This window comes from Carcharodon carcharias, chromosome 12 (genome assembly GCF_017639515.1).
Source record: "Carcharodon carcharias isolate sCarCar2 chromosome 12, sCarCar2.pri, whole genome shotgun sequence".
In the NCBI taxonomy this organism is placed as follows: Eukaryota; Metazoa; Chordata; class Chondrichthyes; order Lamniformes; family Lamnidae; genus Carcharodon; species Carcharodon carcharias.
In genome coordinates this window covers 16,784,173-16,807,252 of record NC_054478.1, presented here as the reverse complement: position 1 = coordinate 16,807,252, position 23,080 = coordinate 16,784,173, and the positions used below count along the sequence as shown (strand labels likewise).

The window sequence follows — 23,080 nt, the reverse complement described above, 5'->3', positions numbered from 1 at the left end:
CTGTTGGATCACCCTACGCTCCCCAAGGCCCAGTTTAAATCGTCAACGTTCAGCGTCTCATCTTGCATCAGCTGATACAAGGCGCAAGGTTGATGCCAACACCTGCAAATCCTGCACCCCAACCAAGAGATGAAGCTGAGCGAGAATCCCTCCAAATGGAAATAAAAACAGAAAGTGGTGGAAATGCTCAGCGGGTCTGGCAGGATCTGTGGCGAGAGATGCAGAGTCAATGCCTCACGCTGAATATGTCTCTTCAGAACCCTCCACAGCTGTGATGCTTTTGGGTGAGTGCGTGCCCGTGATTCACGTGCTGGCTTGCGTTCTGAAGCACAAGGGCACAGTCTCGAGCTGAGGGACCTGAAGAGAAATTTCTTCACTCCGAGCGGTGAATTTTTGAAATTTCCCACCCCAGAGAGATGTGGATGTGAAGTTGAAACCAAAGATCGACCATGATCGTATTGAATAGTGGAGCAGGCGCGACGGGCCGAATGGTCCCACTCCCATTTCTTGCGTTCTTGTCTCAGTGGCTCTTTTGAATCCTGTTTGTTTCCTTGAAAACTGTATAACTGCAGCATTGTTGACCGCAACGCCGTGTGAATATTTGACTGAACGCAGGCGTTAAGAAATCTGAAAGTTTTGGCTTATAAGAAAGATCTTGCATTTCTAGTGAGGCCTTTAGTGATCGCTGGATGTCCCGAAGCTCTTTCCAGCCAATGAAAGTGACCTTTGAGGTTGTAACCTAGGGAAACTTGGTGATTTTTAAAGTGGCGAATGTTGTTCTGGAGGCCACATGCAGTCTCTCAAACAGCAATCAGTTAAACGGTTTACAAAAAAGATCTGGCCTATTATTCAATTCAGATGAAGACACTTGGATTGGGACAACCACTTTAGGAAGTGCTAATATATGCAGCTTGGGAGAAAACGATTTCAACATTGTTTCAGAGATTGTAGTTGAGTTCTCGGGTGCTGACAGCTCTGCTCCATCGCAAAGCCATTGGCGATCTTACTGTAAAGTGTGAATTAGGAGTGGTACTGATGTTGTGAGGTAACGCGCCATTGTTACTTAGTTAATTCACTTAAAGCAAATAGACAATGTAGTCTTCAGAAAAACCTGGTGCAACTTCAAAAGGAAAAATGCCCCTATAATCCAGGGGAAATCTTCAGTCTTCCAACTGCCATGCCTCTGGGAATAAAAGCTCCCACCTACTTACTTTCAAGCTACCAGCTGCTTAATCTTTGACCTTCTGTTCACTGTTAGATCTGTACAGCTATTGCTGAAAAAAGACATGTCTTAAGCTTTTTGTCTTACACGCATCAGGACACTCGCAAGAATACCACTATAAGGGGGAAAACAACAATTTATGCTGTGTGAAGAGTACTGATTGTTTGGCAAGTGGCATTGCCATGGAGAATGCACCACTGGTAGTGATTGACAGTTAACTGCCAAGCATTGTTTGCAATTTAAACCAAGCAGCTTGATCCTGAGGAATGAGTCAGCACATGGCTGGCACTTATTTTGTTTAACTGAAACAGGCACCGTGTGTACATGTTCTTCCTGTCCTGATGAGTGCCAGATGAAAAGCTTCAGCATGTCTCTTTTTTCAGCAATACTCAAGTTTCTGTACAACCAAATGACTGTCTCTACAGCTGTTAATTTTGCTCCACAACATTTTCCCTGCCTCTACATTTGACACCCTTCTCTCCTAGCACTTCCCCTCTCATTCCAGTTGTTCCCTGGATATGACCCCCAGCATCACTTCCTCAAGTTCCTGGGGGAAGCAGACTTGAACTCTGTCTTATAACAGGGTTAACTATCTACCGTTGGACCTGGTTGCACCACATCAAACACAGTCAGGGCTGATCTCTCCTCTGCCGAAACAGACCGCTACTCTGGGATCACCTTGGGCAGCCCAGATAATCCCTGGCTTTTTTACTGCTCTAACACCAGGCCTTTAGCCCCCTCTCTCCTGCCCCCTCCACTTCATTCAACTGCAAAGAAAGACCTGTGCTTATATAGCATCTTTCACAACCTCATGCCATTCCAAAGTGCCAATGAAATACTTTAAGTGAAGTCACCGTTGGAATGTAGGAAACAGCTGCAGATTTCTAGATATTAAAGACATAAAGGCACATGGGGATAGTGCAGGAAAGTAGCATTGAAGTAGAAGATCAGCCATGATCTAGTTGAATGACAGAGCAGGCTTGAAGGGGGCTGAATGGCCTACTCCTATTTTCTATAAGTATGAGGATCTCATTGATTCGTTCATTGCTAAGATTGAGAAAATCTTGGCCCTTCTGCTAATCTCCCCTTGACCTTTTTCCACCTCGCTCCCCCCACCCCACCCATTCCATTCCCAACCCCTAATCAAGCCTAGCCCTGAACCCATGTCTCCAGTTTCTCATCCTGTTCCCCTCATACTCATCCAGAAAACCCACTGCTTTTTGGTTACCCTCCCCTCCTATTATCTCCTCCTTTTGCCTCAGCGTGCATCTTATTGCTTCTGAAGAGCCTTGAGCTATTATTCAAAGGGGTTATATTAATGCAGGGGCTGTGGTGGTGTTGAGGGGTCTGGTTGAATGATTTTGGTGTAGTGATGGAGACGGTATGGGGTCCTGATTGTGATTCTGGGTGGGTACTTATAGTGGTGGTGGTAGGAGAGTTGTTGCTGGGTGGGGTGAGGTGACGTGGCTGTGTTCATGATGGTGGGGTGTATGTTGTAGTTCTCAAGGTTATTACGGCTATAAGAATTAATCTTGTGTAATTACCATCAGATTGTGTTTAACAACAGACTAAAAAGCAGTAAAAATCACAAGACTTTGTTAAACATTCAACCCAGTTTGTATGTGGTTGTTACAAATGTCAAGTATGTCCTAGATATTCTCACTGCTCTGTCCCATTAGTGTCCTCCACTTTCTGGAGTTTACTGTGACTGCCTAATATCTTTCTGTACAATAGTGTAGCTAAAAGAGGGTAATAACCGGCCCCTCTTTGTGTGTCTCATAGAACCAAAGAATGGTGGCCTCACAAAAGGAGACCATTTGGCCTTCCCTGTCCTTGCTGACTCTCTGCAACAGCAACTCACCTAGACCCGCCCCCCCCCCCCGACTTTTCCCCATAGCCTCAAACTTTTTCTCTTCAGATAGTGATGCAATTCCCTCTTGAATGCCTCGATTGAATCTGTCTCCATCACACTCGGACAGCGCTTTTCAGATCTTAACCACATGTGTTTAAACAAAAAACAATTTTTTTTCCCTCATGTTGCCTCTGGTACCTTTGCCAAACAATTTTAATCAGTGTCCTCTAGTACTTGGCCCTTCTGCCAATGGAAGCAATTTCTATCTACTCCAGACCTGTCATGATTTGAATACCAATCTCCTCCCAACCTTCTCTGCTCTAAGGAGAACAACCTCAGCTTCAGACACAGTCTACCATCTGAAACAACCTCATGCACAACACCAAGATCTCTCCAACTAAGACACTCAACTTTGCTTGGTGAGGCAAAATCATTCATTTCAATTTCCTCTCTGGAATACACCGACAAACTCCGTTGTCCCAAACTGGTGTGGTATGTGGATCTCTATCGCAGCTTCATTGAACACCAGCTACTGGATTGAATACACATCGCCAGATCACTTGAGTTGTAGAGATACATTCTTCTTTATTTATTCTTTCATGGGATGTGGTCATCGCTGGCTACGCCAGCATTTATTGCCCATCCCTAATTGCCCCTTAAGGTGATGGTGAATCACCTTCTTCAACCCTGCAGTCTATGTGGTGTAGGTACACCCACGGTGCTCTTCAGGAGTAACTTGATCCAGCAACAGTGAAGGAACAGCAATTCCAAGTCAGGATGGTGTGCGGCTTGGAGGGGAACACGTAGGGGGTGGTGTTCCCATGTATCTGCTGCCCTTGGCCTTCCAGGCCATGGAGGTCACAGATTTAGAAGGTGCTGTCAAAGGAGCCTTGGTGAGTTGGCTGTGTATCTTGCAGATGGCACACACCACTGCCCTTGTACGTCGGTGGTGGAGGGAGTGTATGTTGAAGATGGTGTGGGGGGTACTAATCAAGCGGGCTGCTCTGCCTGTGGAATTTAATTCCAAGAAAAGCTTTAAGCATGAATCCAATGGGGCCTTTAAAGAGAGCAGTGATGTTGAAACAACAGTTCCTTTTAAAGGCCCCATTGGATTCATGTTTAAAGCTTTTCTTGGAATTAAATTCGACGGACTCTGTGATCAAGCAAGTTAGAACATGTGAACAGTGCAGCCTGTAAGGTGCAAAGGGAGAGGAAGCTTGTGGATACATTATTGTCAAAGTTCTGAAGAGTGTGTTTTAGCAGAGTGCCAGTGTTGTTATGTACATACAAATTAGGGTAGGAGTAGGCCCTTCCAGCCTGCTCCACCATTCAATGAGATCATGGCTGATCTGATTGTAACCTCAACTCCATTGTTACTCCCATTCCATTCCCCTTCTCTCCCCCTCGCCTGTTCCATTGACACTAGTTGGGATGGCAGCTTGCAAACAGTGGGAAATCGAGCTCTCGATGTCAAACACAGCCTGTAATCACTCCACAGGCTGGAGAATTGGATTCAGCAGTTAGCAGTGCCTGAAGTGGTGGAGGAATCTTGCTATTTTTCCACTCCATTCTGATTGGTCGCCTCTGCAAGGTGTGCTGGGCCCTAGTCCCACAAGCCTGCTCACCACCCAGCACAGCTGCTGAATACTTCCATCGCTGAGGGTGAGAGGGTCCGAAATGGGTGGTGGGCTGATCTTACACTCACCTATCGACCAAACACACAACCTTTTTTTGAGTTAACACAGTGGTGTCCAATAGAAATCATTGACTAGGTACAAGTGTGCAACCACAGGTGCGGGATTTAATAGAAATCCCTTTGCACTTATGAGGATGGGAGCAGGAGGAGGCGGTTTAGCCCCTCTTGCTTGTTCTGCTGCCATTCAATGGGATCATGACTGATCTGCAACCGAACTACACTTACCCACCTTTTCCCCATGTCCCTTTTATACTTTTTGCTAACAATCTGTCAGTCTCCGACTTTAAAATTAAAAATTGATCTAGCATCAGTTTCCGTTCACAAAAGAGTGTTCCAAATGCCTTCCAATTTTGCATGAAGTAGTCCTTCCTAATTTCACTCCTGAAAGGCCTGGCTATAATTTTTGTCCCTAGTCCTAGGCTTCCCAACCCGTAGAAATAGTTTTTCTTTTCCTTATCTGTTCTTCTTAATATTGTGAAAACTTTGATCAAATCACACCTGAACCTTCTAAATTCCAGGGAATACCAACCCACGTTTGTGCAATCTCACCTTGTAATTTAACCCTCGGAGTCCAGGTATCATTCTGGTAAATCTAAGTTACGCTCCTTCCACGGCCAATATATCCTTCCCAAGATGTGGTGCCCAGAACTGCCCCCAGGTCTCCAGATGTGGTCTAACCATGGTTTTGTGTAGCTGAAGCCAAACTTCAATCCTGTTGTATTCTAGTCCTCACGATGTAAAGGCCAGCATTCCATTCAGTCCACAAGCATCACCCCAAGTTTGTCGCCTGTCATTTTAATTCTCCACCTTGACCTTACGCTGGCCCCTCTGTTTTCAGCCTCCTGCGGTCTTCCGGTGAAGCTCAAACTAAGCTTAAGGAAAAGCAGCTCATCTTTCAATGAAATACTGTACGCACTCCTGGACTCAACATTGAGTTCAACAATTTCATACTGTAATCGCTACCCCTCTCGTGTTTCAATCTACTTCTCTGGTTTCAGGATTACTCTCATTTTTGTCTGTTTTTCTTTTGGACAGCAGCTGTTCATCACTCTGCCATTCACACCTCCTCTAGACCCATCTTTTCTTTCTTCACTTGTCCCTTTACTTATCCCCTTTTTGCCTTCCACCATCATCCCTTTTCCCAGAATCACAGAAATGTTATGGTACAGAAGGAGGCCATTTGACCCATCGTATCTGCAAGGGCTCTTCAAATAAGCATTATGACTCGGTGCCATTCTCCTGCCTTCCTGCACCCTTGCACATTGTTTCTATTCAAATAATCATCTAATGACCTCTTGAATGCCTTGATTGAACCTGTCTCTGCCACACTTTCAGATCCCAACCATTCGCTGTGTGAAAAAGTGTTTTCCCGCTTTGCATTTGCTTCTTTTACAAATCACTTTAAATCTGTGTCCCCTCGTTCTCGATCTCTTGACGAGCAGGAACAGTTTCTCCCTATCTACTCTGGCCAGGCCCCTCATGATTTTGAACACCTCCATCTAATCTCCTCTTAGCCTTCCCTCCAAGGAGAACAGTCCCAACTTCTCCAATCTATCTTCATAATCGAAGTTTCTCATCCTTAGAACCATTCTTGTAAACCTCTTCTGCACTCTGTCCAATGCATTCGCATCCTTGCTAAAGTGTGATGCCCAGAACTGTACACAATACTCCAGCTGAGGTCTAACCAGTGTCCTATACAAGTTCAGCATAACCTCCTTGTTCTTGTACTCTATGCCCTTATTAATAAAGCCTAGGATACTGTGTGCTTTGTTAACTGCTCTCCCTACCTGTCCTGCCATCTTTAATGGCTTGTTCACATATACACCCAGGTCCCTCTGCTCCTGCACACCCTTTGAGTTGTATCCCTTATTTTATATTGTCTCTCCATACTCTTCCTACCAAAATGAATCAGCTCACATTTCTCTGCATTGAACTTCATCTGCCACCTATTTACCCACTCCACCAACTTGTCTGTCCTTTTGAAGTTCTACACTCTCCTCTTCACAGTTTACAATGCTTCCCAGTTTTTTATCATCCGCAAACTTGGAAATTGACCCCTGTACACCAAGATCTAGATCATTAATATATATCAGGAAAAGCAGGTGTCCCAATACCGACCCATGGGAACTCCACTACTAATCTTCCTCTGGCCTGAAAAGTATCCATTAACCATTACTCTCTGTTTCCTATTACTCAGCCAATTTTGTATCCACGTTGCTATTGTCCCTTTTATTCCATGAACTGTAACTTTTCTCAAGTCGGTTGTGTGGCACTATACTGAATTTATACACCATATCAGCATCAACCCTGTCTGTTACCTCTTCAAAAAAAAACTCCAAGTTAGTTAAACACAATTTTCCCTTAAGAAATCCATGCTGGCTCTTCCGAATCAACCCACATTTTTCCATGTTACTATTAAGTATATACTGAATAATTGCTTCTAGAAGCTACCCCACCACTGAAGTTAAACTGACTGGTCTGTAATTGCTGGGCTTATCAGTCCAACCTTTTTTGAACAAGGGCATAATGTTTGCAATTCTCTAGTCCTCTGGCACCCACCCCCCTCCTCAGTCTAGGGAAAACTGAAAGATTATGGCCAGTGCCCCTGCAATTTCCACTCTCTCTTCCTTCAATATCCCTGGATGCATCTCATCTGTCCCAGTGCCTTGTCAGCTTTAAGTGCCAACAGCTTATCCAATACCTCCACCTTATCAATTTTAAGCACTTCTAGTGACAGACTTTCCTCCTCTGTCACTGTGGCCTGGGTAGCATCTGTTTCCTGAGTAAAGACGGGTGCAAAGTTGTCGTTTGATCTCTACTATCTTCCACCCTATTGGAGAGCTTCCCTTTTGTTCTTTTTCTACCCGCTCCCCCGCTTTCACCTGCATGAAACCTATTGCGTTTCTAACTTTTCCCGGTTCTGATGAAAGGTCATTGACCTGAAACATTGGGTGGGATTTTTTTTGGCCCCGCCCCCTGCTGGGATAGTCTGACCCACCGAAAGTCAACGGACTTTTGACTGGGCCACCGAATCTCCGGCTGGATCTAGCATTGGTTGTCTCTCGAATGTGCAGCTCTAAGAAACTGTCCCAAAAACACCCTGAACTCATCATCCAGGCTCCCCTTGCCAATTTGATTTGTCCAATCTATATGTAGATTGAAATCACTCATGATTATCGCACCATACCTTTCTCATAAGCCCTCATTGTTTACTTCCGTACACTTTGCTCTACAGTGTGGTTACTGTTAGGGGGCCTATAGGTGACTTATCTTTACCATTTCTCATCTCTACCCAAATTGATACTACATCTTGATCTCTAGAACTGTCATCTCCCCCTATTGTACTAATGTCATGCTTATTAATGTCATGCTTAATTAACAGAGCTACCACTCCACCTTTCCCTATCTTCCTATCTTTCCTAAATTTCATGTACCTTTGAATATTCAGGTCCCAGTCTTTGTCATCCTGCAGCCATGTCCCTGCAATGACTATCAGATCGTACATATTTATTTCTGTTTGTGCCATTAATTCATTTGTTTTGTTGTGAATGCTATGTGCATTCAGACACAGAGCCTTTAATACTAACTTGCTCTCTAGCCTTGTCTTCTCTCTTTAATTTATTACACCTTCACAAACTTGATCTCTTCCCCAAACTTGATCTCTTTCCCCCAACTATTTAGTTTAAAGCCCTCTCTTACTGCCCTAGTTATATGACTCGCCAGAACACTGGTCCCAGCGTGGTTCTGTTGAAGTCCGTCCCAACGGTACAGCTCCAGTACTGGTGCCAGTTCCCCCTGAATTGAAACCCATTTCTCCAATCCTAGAACCGTACATTAAACTCTAATCTTATTAACCCTACACCAATTTGCTCATGGCTCAGGTGGTAATCCAGAGGTTATTACCTTTGAGATTCTCCCTTTTAATTTGGCTCCTAGAGAAGTGGTGGTGAGCCACCTTAAATACAACTGAGGGGCTTGCTGGACCATATTAGAGGGCAGTTAAGCTTGTCAATCACATTACTGTAGATCTGGAAGTCACGTGTAGACCAGAGTGGGTAAGGATGGCAGATTTCCTTCTCTTAAGGACTGTCACGAAGATATTAATGTATATAATGTTATTGATATTTATTTTAAATGAGATTTATAGTGTGTGTGTGTCTTAATTGGATTAAAGCCAGCTAGCCTGGGTGCTTTGTGTAGTAGTTTTGAGAAAACAGTAAGGTAGAGGGTACATTAGCATTTTGTTGAATAAACCATTGAAAGTGGAAGTGAAATCTTGCACCTAGCTAGGAGACACCAAGCAATAAAGTTGGTATTATGAAAGGGGTTTTATTGTTAGAAGGGGTGAAGTTCAAAGGGCCTGGTGATACAATGAGAATTTGCATTCAAAGGGAAGGCTAGGTATATACAGAAAAGTTTTTGAGTCAGAGGCATGGAAGATCTAAGCTGCCTATAAGCCCTCAACTGTCTTCAAAGGAACCAAGTTGAAAGGAACCTCATTTTGCATTTGTAAGGTAAAATGTGCTTTGCCTGGTGTCTGGTTAAGTCTATGGGTTATTCTGCCTTGAAGGTTTACTAGGAATTATTAATTTGGGGATTTGTTTAAAGTTATTGTAATAATTAGACACGTGTATGTGTTTAAATTTGTTAAACTAGTAAATGCTTAATTTATATAAAAAACCTCTGGAGGCTTTGGTTTCATTTCTGAATTCAGAGCTGCATCTCAAACATACCAATTGAAAATATAGGTTATGACAGTTGTTTAAAGTTTCCCTCTGGGATTTTAAATAACTCAGCATTTACCAACTGCTGTGTCATAACAACTGGGGGCTCTTGTGGGATAATATTTGTAATTGCTTGATTGGTTTGGAATAAGGTTACGAGTACGAGAGGCACTTTGAATTCAGGAGTTGGTGAGGTTTTTTTTTAGAAGTGCTGAGACTGCAAGATGGCTTTAGCAATTGCTAAGACTTGACTGGGAGTAGAAGATATAACTCTGGGTTGCAAAAAATAATCAAGAGTAAGTTAACAGAGTTGACATAAATTACATGCGGGGGCTAGGAAATCAGATATAATGAAAAGTATAGCACAGCATCTACAGTTGAAAATGAAAACTGACACTTTTTTTATTCATGCACGGGATGTGGGCTTCGCTGGCTGGGCCAGCATTTATTGCCCATCCCTAATTGCCCTTGAGAAAGTGGTGGTGAGCTGTCTTCTTGAACCGCTGCAGTCCATGTGGTGTAGGTACACCCACAGTGCTGTTAGGAAGGGAGTTCCAGGATTTTGACCCAGTGACAGTGAAGGAACGGTGATATATTTCCAAGTCAGGATGTTGAGTGACTTGGAGGGAAACTTGCAGGTGGTGGTTCCCATCTATCTGCTGCCCTTGTCCTTCTAGATGGTAGTGGTTGTGGGTTTGGAAGGTGTTGTCGAAGGAGTCTTGGTGAATTCCTGCAGTACACACTGCTGATACTGTGCATTGGTGGTGGAGGGAGTGATTGTAGATCTGGTACCAATAAAGTGGGCTGCTTTGTCCTGGACGGTGTCAAGTTTCTTGAGTGTTGAGGGAGCCTCACTCATCCAGGCAAGTGGGAATTATTCCATCACATTCCTGACTTGTGCCTTGTAAATGGTGGACAGGCTTTGGGAGCTAAGAGGTGAGTTACTTGTCTCACAACTCCTAGTCTCTGACCTGCCCTTGTAGTCACAGTATTTATATGACTAGTCCAGTTCAGTTTCTGGTCACTGGTAAGGGGATTCAGTGATGGTAATGCCACTGAACATCAAGGAGCGATGATTGGATTCCCTCTTGTTGGAGATGGTCATTGTTTGACACTTGTTTGACACTTGTTTGGTGCGAATGTTACTTGCAACTTGTCAGCCCAAGCCTGGATATTGCCCAGGTCTTGCTGCTTTTGGACATGGACTGCTTCAGTATCTGAGGAGTCGCAAATGATGCTGAACATTGTGCAATCATCAGTGAACATCCCCACTTCTGACCTTATGATGGAAGGAAGGTCAATGATGAAGCAGCTGAAGATGGTTGGGCCAAGGACACTACCCTGAGGAACTCTTGCAGTGATGTCCTGGAGCTGAGATGACTGACCTCCGACAATCACAACCATCTTCTTTTGTGCTGGTTATGGCTCCAACCAGCGGAGGGCTTTCCCCCTGATTCCCACTGACTTCAGTTTTGCTTGGGCTCCTTGATGCCACACTCTGTCAAATGCTGCCTTGATGTCAAGGGCAGTCACTCTCATCTCACCTTGGGAGCTGAACGTTCGTTTGTTTTTGTCCATATTTGAACCAAGGCTGTAACGAAGTCAGGAGCTGAGTGGCCCCGGCAGAACTCAAACTGGGCATCAATACACAGGTTATTGCTAAGCAAGTGCTGCTTGATAGCACTGTTGATGACCCCTTCCATAACTTTACTGATGATGGAGAGTAGACTGATGGGGCAGTAATTGGCCGGGTTGGATTTGCCCTGCTTTTTGTGTACAGGACATAGTTGGACAATTTTCCACATAGCTGGATAGATGCCAATGTTGTAGCTGTACTGGAACAGCTTGGCTAGGGGCGTGGCAAGTTCTAGTGCACAAGCCTTCAGTACTATTGCCGAAATATTGTCAGGGCCCATAGCCTTTACAGTATCCAGTGCCTTCAGCCGTTTCTTGATATCACATAAAGTGAATCGAATTGGCTGAAGACTGATATTTGTGATGCTGGGGACCTCCGGAGGAGGCTGAGATGGATCATCCACTCGGCACTTCTGGCTGAAGATTGTAGCAAATGCTTCAACCTTATCTGACAGTCACAGCTGGAGGAAGTGAAACGTCAGTTTGAAATGGAGAAGCTTGAATTTGTACAAAGGAGCTGAATTAACTTGAATTAGAAGCAAAGGAAAGAGAAATGACATTTAAAAAGGAGCGCGCAGAAAGGCAGGAGAAAGAAAGGAAGTTGGAACTGGAATTCCAGGCAAGGGAGAGAGAGAGAATACCTGCTTAAAAGGCTGAAGTTAAAAGAAGGGATCTCTGATTCTTAGAGTTCTGATGATGAAAATATCTTTAACCTAAAGCTCAGTGGGGAGATGTTTAGATTTGTACAAGCTCTTCCAAAGTTTGAGGAGAAAGATGTTGAAGCATTCTTCATTTCATTTGAGAAGATAGCTAAACAGATGAAATAGCCACAGATGAAACGACATTATTATTGCAGCCTAAATTGCTGTGTAGAGTGCATGAGGTATATGCTTTGCTGTCCGAAGAGGTATTGGTGAATTATGATGTGGTGAAAAAGGCTATTTTGAGTGCATATGAGTTGATTCCTGAAGCATACAGGCAGAAATTTAGGAATATGAGAAAACAGCCTGGGTAAATTTATATTGAGTTTGGGAGAGTAAAACAAAGTAATTTTGACCGGTGGATACGGGCGTTAAAAATAGAGACAACATGTGCAACTCTTAGGAAAGTAATTCTTTTGGAACAATTAAAAGACTCAATCTCTTCGGCAGTGACAACTCATGTGGAGGAACAGAGGGTTCAAACGGTAAGACAAGCAGCAGAGGTAACTGGTGATTACGAGTTAGTCCATGGAGCTAAACCTTTTTTCTATCACCCTTTCAATTTGGAAAAGGATAGAAAGTGGGAAAGGAAGGTAGGTAGGTAGGGAAGCGGAGGAGTGGCTGGGAATTCCCAGAAAGTTTTTTTCTCAATAAAAAGGAAGGTGCTGAGGGTAGGTATGACATGAAAAAATTGAGGTATTTTCATTGTAATAAAGTGGGGCACACGAAGTCAGTGAGTTGGAAACTACTGGGAAAATCTGTTGGAATTATTGGGGTACAGAAAAAGTCTGGAAGTAAAAGTACGGTGGGTTCTAAAAGCAGTGGCTTGTGCACAGGTAAAACAGGGAGAATCAGTGATAGGTAAAGAAGTGGGAATGTGTCCACAATTTACCCCAAGAGAATTCGGAGGAGCAGGTTGCAGAAATGTTTAAAGACTTTGTGTGTGAAGGGAAAGTCTTTCCACGTGTACAGTGCGGAATAGGTAAAGATGTTAAATGTGAAGAGACGCAAGGGCCTAGCCAGTTTTTAACATTAGGAAATAGTGACATTTCCTGTTCAGAGGGAGTATTGCAGGAACAGGTGATAAGTGGGGTTCGTGGAGATGCTAAATCATTCCGTTGTGGAAGGTAAATTTAAAGAACAAGTGCACCCTCTAACTTACTGTTTAACTTCTCAAAACTACTTTACGTCAAAGCACCCAGACTAGCTGGCTTTAATCCAATTAAGGCACACCCACTCATACCCACAGACACAGACCCTGCTTCAAGTACAATTTAAAATATATTCCAATAACACTCATATACATTAATATCTTCATGACAAGGACATTGATGAACCGGATAGATTCTTTAAAATGACATTTCGAAAGCTTATGGGTTACTTTTACCGATACCATATATTTTTTTAAAAGGCTAAATTTAAAGTTCTCAAATTGCTATGGGGGTTTTGAACTTCAAATCACTGGGATTGCTGACCCAGTCATGCAACCATGGCAATTTTATACCCTGGCAGTGGAGTTCATGAAATTAAAGATCTGCAACTCTAATCTGATATGCTTTAACCAGTGCGTGGACAGCTGTGATGTTTTCTGTGGCCTTACCTTCCACCAGCCGTGAGATTGTTTTGCTGTGGATTCAGGAGAGACCGAAATATCTCTGGAAAGTATATTGGTGTTTTTTATTCCCTCCCCTGACTCAGTATTTGAAATATGAGAGTTTGTGTTGGGTCATTAGTAATTACAACTTTGTTTTGAAACAGTCAGGAATGAAATCTTTGCCAAATGAGAGATTAGGAGGAGAGAAATAAGTGATGTATTCAGCCATGGACGGTCTTTAATGACCCAGCTGACCTCGAGATCGAGACTTGCGTCTCGACAGTTCAAGGTCCTATCCACGGCTGTGGAGGAGGGGAGATATTTTATCGTGAAACTTTGCTGCTTTTCTGAACTTTACTGCTCCTCGTTACTATGTCGTGCGAGTAACATCTTGCAGTTCATGATGAGTAAGTTAATTAGAAAGGCCAAGCAATTGGTTTAACTTTTGGAGAATTGGCATATTGTAATTCCCGGCATCGCATCTGGAACATCTAGATAAACAAGCCTGATCTGACGAAGAGAGGGGATCTGTTCAGTTGTGGAATTGAGGAAGTTGTTAACTGGAACACATCATCTGGTATTTCTTAACACAGTAACAGTCTGGTTCATCTGTTTGCTTGATTCGTTGTCAAACTTAGAGTCTGAAGCTGGTGGGCTCAAGCCGAACTTGGTAACGTAATCACCCTCAGTTTAGTGAAAGAAAGGACTTGCATTTAAATATAGCTTTTCATGATCTCAGGCTGTCCCAAAACACCTTACAGCCAATGATGTACTTTTGAAGTCTAGTCACTGTTGTAACATAGGAAATGCAGCAGCCAATATACACACGGCAAACTCTAAACCTACAATGTGATGACGACCAGAAAATTGTTTTTAGTGATGTTGCTGCATGGATAATGATTGGCTAGGGCACTGACCATAAATCCCTTTCTTATCTTCCTCCTGCGAGGCCATTCAGAGCCTCGTCTTCACATCTCACCTGAAAAACAGCACCTCTGACAGTGCTCCCTCAGTACTGTATTTGGAATGTCAGCCTTGATTTTGTGCAAAATGCTCTGGGGTGGGGCTTGAACCCACGACCCTCTGACTCAAAGCTACTGAGCGATGCTGACACCATACCGATGGAGGTGTTGATCTTCTGGTGAGGTGCAAGGCTGAGTAAAGTTCCTGCCAGTTGTACTATTTGAGGTGGAATATTGAGGATGCCAGGGCACCGTGTGAAGAGGAGGCAGACATCCCTCCTTCATTTATCACCAATAAAGCAATAGAATAACTCTTTGCCAGTTTTAGTGGGATCTGTTTTACTGGCGTTGGTTGAGAGATAATATTGGCCAAGGACACAGTGGGACAACCCCCCCTGCTTCTGCTCAATATACTGCAGTGGGATTCTGAGTGAAAGGTTGAGCAGTTGGGCCTATGCTCATCAGAGTTTAGAAGCATGAGGTGATCTCATGAGCGGGCTGGAATGGGAGGACGCTGAGAGATGTTTCCTCTTGTGAGCAAACCTACAACTAGGGGACACTGTTTAAAAATAAAGGGGGTCCTATTTAATACTGATAGGAGGAGGAATTTCTTCCCTGAGGGTTGTTGGTGTTTGGAATTCTCTCCCTAATGAGCCATGGAGGCTGGATCATTATATATATTCAAGGTTGAGTTAGATTCTTTGAACAAGGGAGTCGAGGGTTACGGGGAACAAGCAGGAAAAGTGGAGTTACGGCCACCATCAGATCAGCTGTGATCTTATGGAATGGTGGAGCATGTTCGAGGGCCCAATGGCCTACTCCTAACTCTTTTATGTTCTTGTACGTCCACCGGAGGTGGGGTCTTGATTTAACGCTTCATCTGCAAGTAGCCTCAATGTACCTGCCCTGCAAGGTGGAGGAGATCAACCAGAGCTCCTAACTGGGCAAGCTAAATCCCACAGCGCTGTTCTGTGCATCCACCAAGAATTGTGAACGTTAATTTGAAGATGCTATCAGGGCTGGCTGTGATGGTCTTCAATAAGGAATTGCTGGCTCTGAATATCTGCCTTCTTTGAGGAGGTTGACCACTTGCATAAGGTTGGCCGGTGACCATGGAATCTAATGGGCTCGTGGTGTGACCTTTATATAAAAGTGCTTGAGAGTCTCTTCAAACCAGTAATGGGTAGAATTAGGGACTCAGAATAAATCTGTAACTGCAGAGCAGATCCATTGACACCTGTTAAGAGTATTTGACAGAATTTGCTGACTAGGCAGAGGTGTGACACTGTTTTAATCACGGGCTTAGTAGAAAACGCCTAAACACACAATAGTTCAGTGCACTTCACACGTGTATAACTTGTTAACAGGCATCCACCACCATTCAGGACCGATGGCAATAAAGTGCACACAACAATCAAAATGCCCTGCTTTTCATCTTGCCAACTTACTTACAGACGCACAAAGTTCATAGAAGCTCTGTGAACGGGTGTTGAGATCATATAGCCAATGACTGTCTTATTACCCATTTTTTAATCCACTGATCAGAAATGCTGTTTGCCACATCTGGATTTGTAATCTGCCACATGGGCAGCACTGACCGAATAGGAAAGGTTCAGACGTATGGAGAGGGGGCTTTTGTAATCATTCAAAACAGAGCATGTGCTTGTGGATGCTTTGTTATGGAGCTCCACACCGTTCAGGAAAGACTAGCCTGCTTGATCAGCACCCCGTCCACCACCTTAAACATTCACTCCCTCAGTGGCAGTATTGTGTACCATTTACAAGATGCACTGGAGCAAGTCACCAAGACTGCTTTGACAGTGCCTTCCAAACCCCTGACCTAGAAGAGCAAGGGCAGCAGATGTGTGAGAACACCACCACCTGCAAGTTCCCTTCCAAGACGCACACCATCCTGATTTGGAAATATATCGCCGGTTTACTCACTGTCGCTGGGTCAAAATCCTGGAACTCCCTCCCTAACTGCACTGTGGGTGTACCTACACCACATGGACTGCAGCGGTTCAAGAAGGCAGCTCACCACCACCTTCTCAAGGGCAATTAGAGTGGTGTAAATGTTGGCCTTGACAACAATGCACACATCCTAAGAATGAATTTTTTTTAAATCTACTTTTAAATATTTCAGACTTTGTTACTCACTGCAAGTTAAATTGTAGAAGTAGTGGCTTGCTTCATATATCTCCATGTGTTCAAATGAACCAGTTGTATAAATTAGGTGAGTCTCCACCCTTCACCTACAGGATTTGAGGTGTGTCTCACTTACTTTCTGTGTGTGTCTCTCTCTGTGCATGTCTCTCTCTCTCTCTCTGCATCTCTCTCTCTCTCTCTCTCTCTCTGCATCTCTCTCTCTCTCTCTCTCTCTCTCTGCATCTCTCTCTCTCTCTCTCTGCATCTCTCTCTCTCTGCATCTCTCTCTCTTTCTGCATCTCTTTCTCTCTCTCTCTTTCTGCATCTCTCTCTCTCTCTGCATCTCTTTCTCTCTCTCTCTCTCTCTCTGCATCTCTTTCTCTCTCTCTCTCTCTCTCTCTCTGCATCTCTTTCTCTCTCTCTCTCTCTCTCTCTGCATCTCTCTCTCTCTCTTTGCTTTCACAGTCAATTAGACTGTTCCTAGTGGCAGCACAAGTTTCTTCCCAGAAACTTGCCAAGAGCTGGGTGTTACTGAGTGCACCTCCAAACAATTAATTTTCTACTTGTGCAATGCTTCCTATTCCCATTGTTTTGTTTGGGCAGAGGAAGGAATGTGAAATTTATTTGCAAAGTGTTGAAGTTGCAGTTCCAAGTGTGCACTGAGGCAATGAGCACTTACAGGCTGTTTGGGCACAGGCTGCATTGAAGCCTACCTAGCCCTGTGTCTCCACCCAACCACACCTTTCCTCCAACATGTCCTCACCTTTCCCTGGCTCTGGAACCACCTGCAGCCCTCAGATCTCTGTGCTACTCCAGTTCAGGTATCTCTGCTTTTAATTATTCCACAATTGGTGGTCATGCCTTCAGCCTCTTGGCCTTAAACTCTGTAATTCCCTCTGTAAACTCCTCCACCTTTAATAAAAGCAAAAAACTGCGGATGCTGGAAATCCAAAACAAAAACAAAAATAAAAATACCTGGAAAAACTCAGTAGGTCTGACAGCACCTGCGGAGAGGAGCACAGTTAACGTTTCGAGTCCATATGACTCTTCAACAGAACTAAGTAAAAATAGAAAAAAGGTGAAATATAAGCTGGTTTAAGGGGGGGTGGGACAGATAGAGCTGGATAGAGGGCCAGTGATAGGTGGAGATAGCCAAAAGGACAGAGGTATTGAAGGTGGTGATATTATCTAAGGAATGTGCTAATAGGTGACATTAAGAGTAGAAAGCAGGACGAGCAAAGTACAGATAGCCCTAGTGAGGGTGGGGTGGTGTGAAGGAATTGAAATAGGCTAAAAGGTAGAGATAAAACAATGGGTGGAAATACATTTAAAAATAATGGAAATAGGTGGGAAAAGAAAAATCTATATAAATTATTGGAAAGGGGGGGATCGGAAAGGGGGCGGGGATGGAGGAGAGAGTTCATGATCTAAAATTGTTGAACTCAATATTCAGTCTGGAAGGCTGTAAAGTGCCTAGTCGGAAGATGAGGTGCTGTTCCTCCAGTTTGAGCCTCCACCTTTAAGCTGCCCTGTAAAAAAAAAAAAATCTACCTTTTTGACTAAGCATTTGGGTCACCTGTCCTCCTTATGTAGCTCGATGTTAAATTTTATTTCATCGCTTCAGTGAAGAGCCTTGGGACGTTTTACTGCATCAGTCATTTTTCAAAGGTAAGTTGATGCCGTGGACCAGGAAAGCTCTTTCCAGTAGGAGGTGCAGCATTTGTGTCCAATCCTCCTGGCTCAGTGGAGTTGAACGGGACAGAATCAAATGCTTGAAGGGGAGGTGGGATTTTTTACCTGGTGGCAGAAAGCCGGCACACACGGCTGAGTGAATACTCTGCAGCTGGAATTATCTGCATTTTTATAATACTCCCAGCCTATAAAATTTAATTACAACCCAAGCTCATGACATCCAGCAACAATCTCCTTTCTCTCCTTCTGTCCCTTCTCCCAGGGGCTGGCAGGGAATTTTTGGTGCTTCGTCCAATGAGACTTTTCCTGCTGAAGATCTGTTTAGGAATTTTACGAACAAGTTTGATTAAAGACCCGGGGATTAAAATGACCCGGTTTATTGCAGCTGGAGTCCGCAGTGAAATCTCTGCCACAGACCAGGGCATTAACCATGTCAGCTGACACTCTCGCATCTAGCTACTTTGAAAGATAAGGGTTAGGAATACAGTGACCCTGGGGCTAAGTGATTGAGGGATGGGCTTCCCAGAATAGAGGTGGAATAGGGCGGGGAGAGGGGCAGTAACAGGGCAGCTGCCCAATCAGTGGGCTTGTGCGAGAGGGGAGTGGTGGGCGGAGTATGGAGGTAATGGGAGAGGGAATATAGACTTAATGTCACAGTTCTAAAGAGTGTACAGGGACAAAGGGACCTGGCAGTTCATGTGACTAGATCTTTGAAGGTGGCAGGATGTTTTGAGAGAGTAGTTAGCAGAGTTTATGGCTTCATAAATAGAGGTATTGAGTCCAAAAACAGGGAAGTTATGCTGAACCCTTATAAAGCTCTGGTTAGGCCACAACTAAGATATTGTGTCCATTTCTGATCACCGCACTTTAGGAAGGATGCGAAGGTCCTTGGGAGAGTGCAGAGCAGATTTACCAGAATGCTTCCAAGGACGGGGGATTTTAGTTGCAAGGTTAAGTTGGAGAAACTGGGCCTGTTCTCCTTGGAGCAAAGAAAATTTGAAGGGGGCATTTGATAGAGGGGTGTATGACGATGACAGGTTTAAATAAGGTCGTGGGGGAAATGCTGGTCCCATTAGTTGATGGTAGAAGGGCTTGGGAGAGACATTTGAGATTTTGGGCAAGAGCCACAGGGGGTTGTGAGGAAACTCTCACGCAGCAAGTGGTAATGATCAGGTGAGGGTGGTGGACGCAGAGGCAATGACCAATTTCGAAATGAATTGCGGATGATTTCAAAGGGGAAACAAGCTTTGGGGATAGAGCTGGGGAATGGAACTGACTGGACTGCTCTACGGAGAGCCGGTATAGACTCGATGGGCTGAGTAGCTGTGAGTTACTCAATGGAATTGTTTCACTGGCTGGATGGTTGGTGACCAGAGGTCACAGATTTGAGGCATTGGCCAAAACAAATTGTGGGTGGGTGGGGGAGGGGTGCTGTGAAATTCTGTTTTACATAACAAGTTATTGTGATCTGGAAGGCGCTGTTTGAAAGGGCGATGGGAGCAGATTCAATAATAACTTTCAAAAGGGAATTGGATAAATATAATTGAAAAGGAAAAAAAAATTGCAGGGTTGTTGGGAAAGAGCGCAAGGGGTGGAACTAGTGGATAGCTCTTCCAAAGAGCCAGCAGAGGCACGATAGGCTGAATGACCTCCCATGCAATAATTTCTGTCGAAGGGTCATGAGGACTCGAAACGTCAACTCTTTTCTTCTCTGCCGATGCTGCCAGACCTACTGAGTTTTTCCTGGTAATTCTGTTTTTGTAATAAGATTCCATGTCGGTTTGGCTTTGTTGGTGGCACTCCTGTCTTCATTTTGCGGCACAATGACTCGCAGTTCTCCAATGATTAATGATTTTTTAATTACAGGCATCTACAGTGAAATATGGGAGCCCTCAAGAGTATCCTTCGTTACTCATCATGTCAAATTTCAACGTCTACATCTTGGAAATCACCGGACCCCTCAGGTTTGTTCAGGGCTTGGGTACTCCGTAAAATGTCATTTCAACTCGAGATTGTTCCCCAATTAAATTCGGGGTTTCTAGGTTTTTTGATAAAAGGCCATTTGCCACAGCTGGAGTTTATACTCCACCCGAGCCACTTCCCACCTCTCTTTATTTCACCCTATCATCAGTTTGGTGTTGGTTGTGAGAATAGAGGTGACAGGGGGATGGGGGCCTCTGGGGAGCAGTTGAAGAAATTAGCTTTTGTGATTGAATATTTCTTCCAGAATGACCCTAGAGAGGGCAGGTGTCTGAGAAGAAAGACTTGCGTTCAGAAAAAGAGTCATATTCAGCTCAACATTAACTCTGTTTTGCTCGCTCCACAGATGCTGCCAAACCTGCTGAGTTTTCCCAGCGTTTTGTTTTTGTTTCAGATTTCCAGCATCTGCAGTATTATGTTTTCATTATTGCGTTTATATAGAGCCTTTCACAGCCTTGGGGCATCTCAAAGCACTTCACAGCCAATGAAGTACTCACTCAGCAGCCGGGCTGCGCACAGCTAGCTCTCACAAACAGCCATGCGACAATGACCAGATCATCTGCTTTTATCGTGGTTCGGGTTGCGGGATTAATATTGGCCCCAGGACGCACGGGAGGGTGTCCTGCTCTTTGAAAGAGCATCGTGGAATCTTTCATGTCCACGGGGCAAGGCACCCAGAATACAGCACCTCTGATAGTGTGGCACACCCTCTGGAGCTTCAGCCTGGATTATGTGCCCAGTGTCTGGAGTTGCGGTCTTAAACTCACAAAATCTTGACTCTGGTGTGCCACTGACTGAGCCAATTGGGCAAGACGCAGTGCCATGGCTCTGTAAACTTTGACAGTGATGCAGAATCACAGCACAGGAACTGTTCGTTTCTCCTCCGCGTGAGCAGGAGTCCTATGCCGCTGTGTCCACCACCTTATTCCTATATCCCTCATCTCTTTTCCTTCAAAGACCCAATGAACTTAACCTTAAATGCTGACATGGTCTTTACATCAGTAAGTAACTGCAGTAGTGTATAATAGTGTCTCAATCCCATGCATTCAAGAAAAGATTCTCCTATTTCCATTAAAGGAAATGGCTGTAAAGAGAGGGGAGGCATTGGTCGAAATATTCCAGAATTCACTGGATTCCAGGAGGGTCCTAGCGGATTGGAAAACCGCTGATGTGATACCCCTGTTCAAGAAGGGAGGGAGACAAACAGCAGGAAACTATAGGCCAGGCAGCCTAAAATCTGTCGCTGGGAAAATGCTGGAGTCCATTATTGAGGAAGAAATAGCAGGGCATGGTTTTGAGAAAGGGAAATCATGTTTAACATATTTGGTAAAGTTCTTTGCGGATATAACAAGCAGAGTTGATAAAGAGGAACAGGTAGATGTAATGTATTTGGATTTCCAGAAGGCATTCGATAAGGTGTCACCTAAAAGGTTATTGCACAAGATAGGAGCTCACAGTATTGGGGGTAATGTATTAGCATGGATTGAGGATTGGTTAACACACAAGACTGAGTTGGGATTAATGGGTCTTATTCAGGTTGGAAAGGCGTAACCAGTGAAGTGCCACAAGGATCAGTCCTAGGGCCTCATTTATTTACTATCTATATTAATGACTTAGAGGAGGAGGCAGAGTGCAACGTATTCAAATTTGCTGATGATACAAAAATAGGTGGGAGAGCATGTTGTGATGAAGACATAAGGAATCTGCATGGGGATATGGGCAGGTTGAGTGAGTGGGCAAAAACTTGGTAGATGGAGTTTAATGTAGGAAAGTGTGAGGTCATGCACTTTGGTAGGAAGAATCAAAAGGCGGACTATTATTTAAATGGAGAGAGACTCCAGAATAGTGCAGCACAGAGGGATTTGGGTGTTCCTGTAAATGAAACACAAAAAGTTAGCATGCAGGTAAAGCAAGTAATTAAGAAGACAAATGTAATTTTGGCCTGTATTGCTAGCGGGTTGGAGTTTAAAAATAAGGAAGTCTTGTTACAACTGTACAGGGTATTGGTGAGGCTGCACCTGGCGTATTATGTATAGTTTTGGTCCCTATATTTAAAAAAGGATATACTGGCGATGGAAGCAGTTCAAAAGAGATTCGTTAGGCTGATTCCTGGAATGAAGGGGTTGACTTATCAAGAACGGCTAAACAGGTTAGGCCTTTATTCATTAGAGTTTAGAAGAATTGAGAGGTGATCTTATTGAAACGTACAAGATTCTGAAGGGGTTTGACAGGGTAGATGTTGAGAAGATGTTTCCATTAGTGGGGGAATCTCGAACTAGGGGGCATAGTTACAGAATAAGGGGGCACTCGTTTAAAACTGAGATAAAACTGAATTTCTGCTGAGAGTAGTGAATGCCTGGAATTCTCTACCCCAGAGAGTTGTGGAGGTTAGATCACTGCAAGTGTTTACAGAAGAAATGGATAGGTTTTTGAAATATTGGTGAATTGAGGGCTATGAGGAGCTGGCACGCAAGAGGAGTTGAGGCCGTGATCTTATTGAATGGCGGGGCAGGCTTGATGGGCCGAATGGCCTACTCCTCCTCCTATTTCTTACGTTCTTCTAAATCTCTGCCCTTGAGTTTTCTGTCTACATTCTATTGTTCTAGACACTGTCAATCACTGGAAACAGTCCGTGTCTGCCTGTGACCCAGACAGTGGCACAGATTTTACTAGCCAGATAGGGTTGATCAGTGCACGCTGACACAACGCCTCTCATATTGCAGAACCTTGGCTTATAATGGAACAAGGAGGTTGCTGATGAGGGGAGCAAAAGAATTAGAGCCAAGGGGGTGAGGGTGGAAGAGATGAGAGGTTGGAGGGGAATTTGGAAAGCAGCCTTTGAAGATGTATCAGCTGTAGCTCAGTCGATAGCACTCT

General features: G+C 44.1%; 1 protein-coding gene across 3 annotated transcripts in view; it reads left to right on the top strand.

Annotated features, from left to right (window-relative positions):
* LOC121284842 (serine/threonine kinase 11 interacting protein) overlaps window positions 1-23,080 on the top strand; it is a 106,575-nt gene that overhangs the window by 66,330 nt on the left and 17,165 nt on the right. For all 3 annotated transcript variants that reach the window (XM_041200636.1, XM_041200635.1, XM_041200637.1), the window contains exon 21: window positions 20,090-20,187. In XM_041200636.1, coding sequence (XP_041056570.1) covers window positions 20,090-20,187 — 98 coding nt within the window. The remainder of the gene's footprint in view (window positions 1-20,089; window positions 20,188-23,080) is intronic.